We start from the raw sequence: 11,499 nt of genomic DNA on the forward strand, positions 1-11,499 counted from the left end.
CATTTAGAAATGTTGATTTTATTGAGAACAGAAAGCACAGAAACCTCCATTTCAGCGAGCTTACCATAAAACGGACAAATCAGTTTCCTTTTTACAAAACATTTACATCTAGCAGCGCCTTACCCTAGAAATACGTTACATCATTATAAAAGAAGCTTCCACAGGACACTGATGATAAATACGTGATCAAACTACCAGAACAACCACAGCTGGATCCTGGTATGAATCCTCTCTTTGCAGATTTACTCTGGTGGACACATTTTGTTTCTGAACATTAATCTCTCCCTCAGGTATGAGGCAGACCTCTCCATGGTCATCATCATACCAGATCCACTGCGTTCAGGCCAGTAGTCTCTGTTAGAAAGCCTAAGATACATTCATTACTATCATTACACAGCGAGACCTTCTCTACTATCACATACCTCACGATGTGCAGACTGGACGATACGGCATCACAACGGTAAGATCTGCGTTTAACGACTGATTAATGCACAGACTTAAGTCATCTAGACGACTGAAAAGAGTGACAGGGTAGTGAAGCACTGGTGCAGCTACGTCACGTTTACAATACTGTTGTGAAAAGTCCTCTGGTTAATGGTGACATGTTTAATTCATGCACAAGCGCTATTATGGTAGGACATTTCCTGTGTGCAGGACTCTCAGGACTAACACGATGTCAGTGATGTGTTCAGCCACACAAAGCCAATAAAATACCTGATTTGGAAAAGATCTCATTAAAAAAAAATCCCCTTGTTAGCTGGCAATAAAATATTTCTAAAATATTTCTTTTTTTGTGGGATGTTATCAATATATTTATGATTGAAGTCAGAGCCCTTGCAGAATTTAAATACCTGACTGCATCATTCAGTCCTGATATCTCTAATGGTAATTATTATTTTTTTAATCCAGGCTACTTAGGTTTTTCAAATAACTGATCAGGCGTTTATTGGAGCTGTCACAAGCTTGTCAGTCTATCATATACCAGATTTAGCATTGTTCAAAACCTTACAGGTTAAATGTAGAATGTGGAGATAATGATAATGAGAGCTTAGGTTTGTGTGGTAAGATTAGTTACAGGAGCAAGGTTGCAACTCCACTTCAAGAGATAGACTTTGTATATTAGGATCTAAACAAATATCTCTAACTGCATCTATCTCTCCTCTCTACAAGCCGCTCCCGCTCTCCTCCACTTCGTCCACTATGACCGAGCGTTTACGCAGCACAGAGTTGCCCTTCCGGCCGCTCCTGGCCTGCAGGGGCAGCTTGGTCTGGCAAGGGGCCCGGTACTGAGGCAGGCCTGCCTTGGTGGTGTCCAGCTCCTCCGGATCATCCTGCTGGGCCCTGAGGGCGGCGATCACGTCTTTGTCCGAGGGACTGAGGGTCAGGCAGCCGCAGGGGCGAGCGCCATTACCTTCCGCTCCAGCTTCTCCAGCCTCTCCCATCTCCTCAGACTCATCCTCCACCGTCATGAAGGCGTCACCCCACAGGCTCTCGCAGAGATCCCTGCCGTGCTGGTACATCTATGTTCACACATACCACACAGAGAAGAGTTTAAAGGAGGTGCAAAAACATCTACCCCCTCTGACAGAACCATGGCTGTCCATTATGGGGTAACAACCACTATAAAGTCCTGCATTCAAAATACACAAGTATTGCCTGTGAAAACGTACTTTAAGTATCAAAAGTATTCATTACTCAGTATTACAGTATGGAGAACCAGAAAGGTTTTATGTTTTCTAATCTTATATGTCAACTGAAAACACCTGAGTGGATGTGCAGAACCTTTCATGTATAAAAATGCATTGTATTTTATATGTTGATAACATGTTTTGAAATCAAAGTAAATGCAAACTGTAGTTGTTACATGTAGTGGAGTGAAAACACAAAACATTTCTCACTGAAATTTACTGGAGTATAAAGAGCACAAACTGAAATACTCATATATACTTCACTACAGTACTTGAGTAACTGTTGCTTTCCACCACTGATCACTATTAGAGTTAGGAGAGCTGTCAACTTTGGTTGAGTAAATGCACACTATCTGTGAGGCTTTTTTTTGGGACGTTCATCAAGTATAGCCTTTCTTTGCTGAGCAGCCATTGGAATAATTGATTTTGGCCTCTCAGGGCAGCACCGGCCTTGAAAACAAACACCCGGTGCCAGGTGTTAGAGTGGGCTGCAGGCACCTGGCAGCTGCTCTTGCAATCGGATTTTGTGTGCCTCTCTCGCTCACCTCACCCCGTCTCCACCGGCCTTGAGAACAAATTACAAGACAAGATGACCTTGGAAAGCTCATGCCAGTATCTGAAAGGCTTCATCTCTGTGCCGTTCGCGCAGCAGAACGACGATTCTGTCAAGCTTCACAGCGTAGACGGACAGCTCTAAACTAATCGGAAAGGTCACTTCCAGCACCTGTGACATGAAATTCATTACAGTCCTCAGTCTTTTCAGAGATACTCTCTGAGGAAAAAACTCCAATTACTGCTGACATTAGCTTTATGTTTTCTAGAGCATGAAAAATCCTACTCCTTTCTATTAAGGCACACATATAGATTAAAAGGGATACTGCACAACGCTTCAAAAAACAAATCTTAATTCAGCATTTAAGCTGTTTAACTGTAGATGATGCAGCCTTACATGCTTTGAAATAGTTGGGGAAGCTAATTAGTGGCATTTCAGTGACACATATGCTGTGCTTGTCTGTGTTTAAGCTTCCATTCTCTCTCTGGTGACGGCCTCCTAACCAGTCATTAAGATGTGCTGCCAAGTCACCATCTCTCCCCCCCCCACTATAGCTCATTATGTCCCTTACTAACTTCCACTATTACATTATTCCACTTCCCTATTGCATTGCTTTCTCCTTTTGCTTATTGCTGCACTCACAATTTGTATATGTCTCTTCTTCCTCTTGTTTCTCTGCAGCACACCCCCCACCCCAACGTCTGCTTCCTTTCATCCTCCTGTCTGTTGGAGGATTAAGACTGACTCACACAGGGTGCTCAGAGAAGAAAAAGCTGTAATATATTTACCGTGTTCGAAGGACAAAGAGGATGATGGCTATTTCTCTCCACTACATACACTCTCTGTCTGACACCTAGGTCTTATCGCAGCGACCCCGTAATACACACAGGGGCGCGTGCATGTGCACACACACACACATGCAAGAACATTTCTGTCCTTCCCCAGGCGGACATGGTTTGCTGCCAAAGCTAATTCAGTCGAAGCACACGACAGAGTGTGATCGAATAAGTGAGATACCGGAATTTCCCGGGGCTCTATGCTGTCCTTCCCACCTTTATCTTACTCATTTCTGCCCTTCTGTGTCCAAAAACCCATGACACAACACCTGGTGTGGAAAGGAAACAGAAAAGAGAAAAGATGTAAATCCATGAGTGGTTGGTTATGACAAAAGATCTTTTCTTTCTTTCTTACTGTCTTGGCCTGGGATCAAGATCAAAATTTGAAGGAGGTACATTTAATTTTTTATAGAAATGAATAGGAACATCCCTAAAAAAAATGCAACTTGTGGAGTTGATTATTTAAAATGTAACCTACAAATAAGCTGCTAATTATAGTGTGATTATTTAAAATGGTAAATAGACTGCTTTACATAGCTCTTCTCTAGTCTACCAACCACACAAAGTACAACACAGGCCACTTTGAGCCATTCACATACACATTCATACCATTGATTCATATGATAAAGCAATAGTTTATCAATGGAATACTTGCTGGGTACTTATTGCAAGGATAAACATGTAAGTACAGAGGAAGAAGACAAGAGGTTTGGGAATATACAGGTTGTAACTTTTATTGTAGAAATACATCATTATAATGATGTACATCACTGTTGTTGCTGGACCAAAAAAATTCTGGGCTAAGCCTGTAAATATACAGCTGTAGCTGTAGAAAAGTTATATTTATGTTTTTAATATGAGAAAGTTGCGTAATTTTGTCAGATTGATCCAACAATCACAAATGATGTGAGAGGAAACCCCAGATGAGCTCTGATGTCCTGTCACATCCACAGGTCACAGCTGAAGACACATACTTTCACTCGCCAAGGAGCTACCCATGCTTTCAACAAATCACAGGCTCATTTTCACGATGAAGCATTGAACATATGGGAGAAAACCTCCTCATTGCTCTGCAAGTCTGTGGTATACAAGCTGTAAAATAAAGTAGTCTCTTGTTCACTCCTTCTCCAACATGCATTTTGTGTATGCTGGATGTAATATGCAGTATTACAGCTATTGTAAAAAGACACATAGACTAAGCCTCTTTGTCCCCTATACATACCGTGATATTATTCATTATATACTGAGCAATTTATTGAGTACTTGGAGTTTATTTTATTTCTATATCTCTCGAGTGTAAGCTCATTACCCTTTTATTCTCTGTACTTTTTCCCTTGTAACTACAAACAAGCATCCCATATGAACACAACAAGCACAACACAGCACAAACTGTGATTTGCAGGCTGTATTCTGAAGTATAACCACCTCAGACCATTGCTCTAAATGTATTCAGTGCCAGGACCAGGCATAGACATGGACTCTCTTTGCAGATTTAACCTCATTCCCACAAAGTGCAGAGCAGAGAGAATGTCTAATGCTGAGATAACTCAGACCTTGGCTGGCAAATAATGTTACCAATGAGCACAAAGAGAGAGTGAGACACTGAGTACCAGAGGGAGTTTTGCATGCAGTGGGTGTGTGTGTGTGTGTGTGTCCGCCTATATCTGTGCCTTTAAATGTATCAGCTTGTTTCTATGCAAATCTACTGCAGTACACGTTAACAAATCCTGACTATATGTGTGTGTATTTACTCTTCACACACAGCCACAGCGTGTTTCTGTATATTATGTGATTTTTTTCAGGAGCTGGAAGAAACACCATCAAGGTTGTTTTTTTGTTTTTTTTTATTTTTGAAAAGGTTTCCTGAGGATTTCTTTTTTATTCCATAGTGAATCTGTGCATTGTATCATTTGAATTTGAAGCTTATAAAACCCTAACTTCAGAGCCATCAGAGGTTTTCATGACAGCGATAGTTACATCTGTGCATGTTTGCAGTTTTGCTTTCTTGTGCAGCACATCTCAGCCCTGAGGTGGACTAAAACTCTGTGAGCTCAGACTGCGAGGCGACCCATTGTGAAATCCCTGCTGTCTGAAGAGAGAACAAGATGAAGCTTTACTGCTGTGACCTCCAAAAATGTTGAGAGAGCACTTGTTTGCGGTGTCCAAGAGGGGCGATTTGTTGAATGTGCTGAATGAGGTGACTCATTTCTTTGTATTCAGGAGCTGTTTAAAACATTCTGTTTTGAGAGCTACTTAAATTTATTAGAGCCTATTTTGTGCCATTTGTGGCGCCCTACATGAAAATGGGCCAATACAGGCACACAAAGCACCAAAACACGCAGAAGCAGAAGCGTGTGTGCGCGCACACACACACACACACACACTCACTTAGATATTCTCTCTTTGCATTTCTCTCTCTTAGTACAAATCATTTCCAGTAATCATCTAATATCCACCAGTGAGCCTTAATAGGTCTGGCGTCTGTGTGTTCTCCCTCTCCCTGTGCGTGTGTGTGTGTGTGTGAGAGAGAGAGAGAGATAATGGAAAATGAGAGGAAAAACACAAACAGACACACACATAGACAGATAGACAGACAGATAGATAGATACATAGACAGATAGATAGACAGGCTCTCCAGCCCCTCAGTAACTCTGCCTCTTCTTGAATCACCCTGCTGGCCTCTGCCCACTGAAGCAGGACCAAACCTTTTCATGCTTCGGCACACAGCGTCACCCTGAGCGTTTAACCCTTTGCTCACCACACACTCTCTTGACCACCAACACGTCGATTCTACTGTGACAAAGTATGTGACCTTCCATCTGCAGCGCATGGCTCCAATGACAAGCTCTGAGGTCTGTCCACAGGATTCAGACCCACGGCACCTCCTCTGCTGGCTAGAAAATCTCAGCTGAGGTGTGACTGTAGACACATAATGCATCACTTCATGTTTGTGCTGATGCTAAAACTGCTGATTATAGTTTAACTGGGAGCCCTTTACAGTGGTGATGCTGACATATGATGCTGACATATGGACCCCTGAGTGGATGTCCATGTGCAGGACCAAATTCGTGACCTCATGCACTTTCCACTCTACAATATTAAATTTGCCCTGTGTTTCTTGCACTGTATGTATGCACTGTACCACACTCCCTTGGTCCTATTATTGTTAAATGGTTGCAGACACAGTTTTCTTCTTCGGTGACTTTATCACATTTAATACAACAAATAAAGGTGCTGTGAGGAGGGGACTATCATTATTTAAAGTGAGCATATATGGATCGCCGAATTCAGTAAGGCTCATCCACTGAGGACCATGTTTTTTTTGTACAAACATCCAAGAATTATTGAGATATTTCAGCTTGAACCCAAGTGGCGGACCTATGGTAATTATGATCCATAAAGCAATGCTGCTGCTAAGACCAGTACAAATGTTTGATTTCTACTGATGCCTAAATAAATAGTACAAGATCTCACGTTATGTAAGCAAACAAACACAGGTTTGCCAGATCAAAGCTTACCTGCTGATACTGCACACAGGTTCCAGTGCAGTTCTGTCCCCTGGGGTCTCTGGCCCAGTTACGAGCACACGTCATGTCCATTCTGCAGGCATCAAACCTGAAGAAAGGTATGGAAATTCACAAAATAAAATATCTGAAACGAAGCATTAAACAGCATTTCAGTATTTCTATTTGAATATTTTCTAAGATTCATGCTGTTTACCAGGGAGCTGAGGTGCTGGGTTTTCAACAGAGGCAAGCTGTATCTTATATATAGGAATAGTTCAACATTGTTGGAAATATGCTCATTCACTTTCTTGCTATCACAACAAGAAGTGCAAAACCAACAATTTGCTGTTTTATGAGAGTCTATGTGACAGTACAGAGTATGTGAGTATTTCCTTGCAGGGCCCATGGGTTTCACGAGTTTTGCCATGGTTCTTACATTACATTATATATGCAGAATGCAATATAAAGACATGCAGCTAAAATCGAATTAAAAGTATATCAGGCTATTTTCATATTTTTTCACTTCTTCTACAAGTGTTTTTTTTCCCCCCAGAATGTCAAGATATGTCTCCAAGCAAAGCAATCTCGACACAGAGCTTATTCTCATTTTGCTGGGAATCCTCTGTATGGCTATGAACCTGAGCGTGGGAGTTAGTGCTACATGTTTTGTACCCTGCTCCACGAGAGAAGACTGATGCGTATATATAACCTTCGTCTTAGCTATGTAATACAGTTTTATGATGTTTATTGGGCACCCTCTGTCCTAGTATGGGTACCTCAGTATGCTGTTGTCACCCTGGCTGGTATTTTCTCTCTCTCTCTCTCTCTTGTCAGCCATACAGACAGATACTGATTTTGATTTAGGTCTGCTTGGCAATGTGTTTGGCAGCCTCACCAATCACGGCAGAAGCTGTGGCAGAGCGGCACAGCCTGGATGTACGAGCGGCGATGGGGATGAGGCCAGCGTGCGGCATCAGGGGAGCAGCGGTAAAAACAAGACACACGCTTCAGGAAGCCTTCACACCTGGGAAGAGAAAGAGGGGGCCAGTTAGTACAAAGATGATGAACTGTGACGTCTGTACATTAAACTTTATATACACTGAGGATGCTGGCTCCGGATAGCTGGTCACAAGGCAGGTAAAGATAACATGAGCTGTGCTATTTTGCTGTTTCTTGTCTTGTTTTTTTTCCTCCTATTTTCCCCTAAATCATCACCAAGGTACCTTTTCATACTTGACATGCATCAAAGATATAATAGGAAATATTTCTGCATTAAATTGAAAATGACTAAAAGATTCTTATATATTTATTGAATTGAGAACTTACATTATCCAAATTCCTTCCAGAAATTGGTCATTTTATTTTGGATTTAGTGTGATTGCTTGTCACTGTAACTTATGGGAGAGTCAGAGAGTGAGGAAGGAAGTTAGCAAACGTGACTAAACGTAACATGAATAAAAAATGACCTCTTCTGTGAACATGTCTGCTCGATTCATGGAAGATAATGGTGGTTGTTTGCTAATGAAGACCACAACTCCCATGATCCCACACTTAATCCTAATAAAGACTCGATGGTTGAATAAATGAACCACTTGACCAAATGACATAGACTCCACTTATGTAAAATCTGATTTTTTTTTTTTTTTTTTGGATTTTGCTTTTTAATATTTTATTCAATATACCTTAACTGAATCCATGGAATAAGCACACACAAAATAGCTTGTGCAACATTATCACACAATGCAGAAAAATGTCTTACACTGAAATTACTCAAAACTTCACCATAACTGATTTTTTGCCTCTTGGCAGAAATGGAAACAAAGTGTAAACACATCACTGACAAGAGCTGAGTATTTACATATCTGCATCCCCAGCTGCAGCAACATTAGCATTCATTTGGCTTTTCTTTTTTCCCTAGCAAACAACAACAACAAATGTAAGTCCAATAATCAGTCCTGATTTAGCTCTGTCTCCTCCAATTCCTGCATGAAATCTCTGGCCTTTCACCAGCTAAATTCTTCACTGTGTTCCCTTTGTCTATTAGCTTGTTGAGGGCAGGAGGTTTACATTCACTGTTTATGAGTCAGGGGAGTGTATTTGCGGGAATTCACTACTGCAGCTACGCCCAAATACTGCACAGCCTGGGTCCAAATAACGACCCCAGTGCAAGATGGCAAGTTTGCATCCGGGACATTTTGGGTTCACTTTTGTAAAGTGGGAGGAGGTGGAGACATGTCGTTCAAATTTATATATGGCAATAGTATGATAGGCCAATATGATAACCAAAAGGATATCAGCTAGGTGAGACTTACTCTGAGCTCAGAGGCCCACACTTGTCCCAGGGTTCATTCTTATTGATAACAGAGGGAACGTGGGAGATATCCTGGATGTCTTCTTCTGTGCAGCAGCTATCTGTCATCAGCAAGGACAGGTAAACATTTCAGCCAGCTGTCAGTCGGGACATTCACTTTGATATTTTCATCACAGGATGTCATTACATCATTAAACATACAGTCTTTCAAAACAAACACTCACTGTCAGCATACAGCGCACACTCCCTCAGGTGCGGCTCTGGGGTGGGCGTGGCTTTGTGTTTGCCGTCTTGAAGACACACCCCCTCCGTGTGGATTCCACCAATCAGTGCAGCCACCAAATATACGCAAACAAAAACCAGAGGGCGAGAGGTGACACCCATCTCTACAGCCACAAACAAATCTGAAAGGGAGTTCAGCACATTGGACAGCGGTAGGCAAAGTACAGCACGCTCTTACCTGAAACACCAGTAAAAATTAAACACATCGCAAGACAATGGCTACATAAGCAATGTATATATAATATAATGAATATATTATATATTATAAATATAATCAATCAGTTATTCTCGCACCTTCTGGCTTTGATCATTATGTCATATTATGAGTTATACGGTGTGAGTGAGACATCCGGCGCGGGCCGTCGGCTCCGTGTGCGCTCTGCTGTGTGGTGACCTAGTAGACAGGGTGAGCCTAATTAGGTGGGACTGAGGCACCGTGCTGAGCTCGATGACATGCGTAGCTGTTTAATCTGACAAGCGGATGGCTGATGTGTACCCTACATAACACGAATTAAACAAATCTGTTGGACATTGGCGCATGGCCCTGGACAGGTCCGGTGTGGCCCTGATCTCACACAGCAGAGGTACACAGTAAAACACAGAGCTCTTTGGCACAGTAGGTTACTCCATAACCCTACCCTTACCTTTTATAATTCACTACGCTAATTTACTATTAGCCTACTATATTACTACTAATTGTTAGAAAATAACAGCAGATATGGCTACAGTCTGTAATTTATAGATTTTCTTCGAAATACCAATAAAAATAACATGTTAAACGTGAATCAAATGGACCAACCTTGAATTTTATAACTATTGCACCGCATAATCTTTATCGCCGAAATATATTCATGAACACCAGCTCTAAACAGTACAACACATATTAAAAATAAGGCTCAAGTAGTAGTCCATGTGATGTACATGTACATACTAAGGACATCTTAACAAAAGCCGCAACTTAAACATGTCAAATTCACGCAGTTGCTTAACGAAACATTGGAAAAAAAATCCCTAAAAATGTCCAGTCTTCCAATGGAGTCCGCTGATGTTCATTAGTGAGTTTGCCCTGACCTCAGGGCACTTTATGTGTTTTCATATATGTGCTGTAGCAGCTGGGGAACAGTATTTTTAATGTAATAACCCTCCCCACACGATCCCGTAGTTTTACTGTGATGTAGTGATGTTACGTCCTTCTAAATGTTTCTCTAAGATTACGCCGTCCTGTCGAGACATGTGTTGCTTGATCTGTTTGGTAAAACTGTTTAGATCGTCGTCTATGTTTTTTTACCTGTCGGTGGGGTAAAGGATGCTCCGTCCGGATTAGTTTCTTGTGTTGTTTTGTTTTCCAGCAGATCGGTGTTTTCTCTCTGTCTCCCCGGTGTGTTGCCGTGGATCCAGCGCCTTTACGCGGTGCTCGGTGCTCCGGTCTCCTCCTCTGTCTGTGCCGCCTGTGATCTCTGCTGCCCGGGGGCCGCTGCTCGCCACTTTGTCACCGGTTTATATGAAGGACATTTCAGTCTCTTCCACCAGGCAACTCAGCCCCCTCCCTCTGCCCCATGCTGGGAAGTCCCCCCCCCTCAGCCTCTCTCTCTCTCTCTCGCTCGCTCGCTCGCGCCCTCTCCCTCTCCCCACCCCCCCAGTCTCTTGCACGCACACACGGAAAAACTCCCTCCTTGTTAATCTCCCAATGAGTTGTTTACCAAATCCTCCTTGTTGACAGCGTTCCATATGAGTTTGTCCAAGCAACGTTGAAGATGGAAACACTAAAAAAACAAACAAACAAAAAGATTTCTCCGACTGATATAAAAACTAAAAGGGATGCCACAAAAGGCATGCGTTGCCCTTGATTTTGAAAGGCTCATTCACAGGTGGTGCTGAGTCACACCTGTCCTCCCGTGGCTCTCCCTGTCGCTGTCTCTGGAGGTCAGGACTTTTTCCAGATGACAGGACTAGAGGAGGGTATAGCTGAGATTTAATACTGCATGATATGCTGAGGACAGGGAACACAAATCTCTGTGGAACAAAACACCGTGGACTCCTGGGGAAGCTGCTGTTTAGTGCAAAACCCTAAGTGCCATCCTAAACACAGTTCACTTCAGCCTGCTTTTCTGGATGCAGTTTGTTTTTGTCACCTGTGTCCATGGACACGTGTGGGGCATCTGCAGACAAATGGAGATCTTGTGACCTTGCCAGCACTGCTACCAAAAGTTGTGATCTCTAAAAGCATTTTATTCATTCTTTCCATCAGATGGCATTTTAAACATTTGTTCAATGACTGTCGGAATCTACATGGTGTGAATGGCCTTAAGTGGACACATGAGTG

The 11,499-nt window shown here is 42.3% G+C and overlaps 1 protein-coding gene across 1 annotated transcript; it reads right to left on the reverse strand.

Moving 5' to 3' along the window:
* Positions 1 to 10,704, reverse strand: rtbdn (retbindin). The gene is made up of 6 exons (XM_046415226.1): positions 10,465 to 10,704; positions 9,119 to 9,298; positions 8,896 to 8,995; positions 7,479 to 7,607; positions 6,596 to 6,692; positions 1 to 1,520 (listed from the first exon to the last, which is right to left on the reverse strand). Exons 2-6 carry the CDS (start codon positions 9,276 to 9,278, stop codon positions 1,164 to 1,166), a joined length of 843 nt encoding a protein of 280 aa, XP_046271182.1. The 5' UTR covers positions 9,279 to 9,298; positions 10,465 to 10,704; the 3' UTR covers positions 1 to 1,163.
* Between the last annotated feature and the right edge of the window lie 795 nt (positions 10,705 to 11,499).

This window comes from Scatophagus argus, chromosome 16 (assembly GCF_020382885.2).
Source record: "Scatophagus argus isolate fScaArg1 chromosome 16, fScaArg1.pri, whole genome shotgun sequence".
Classification (NCBI taxonomy): Eukaryota; Metazoa; Chordata; class Actinopteri; family Scatophagidae; genus Scatophagus; species Scatophagus argus.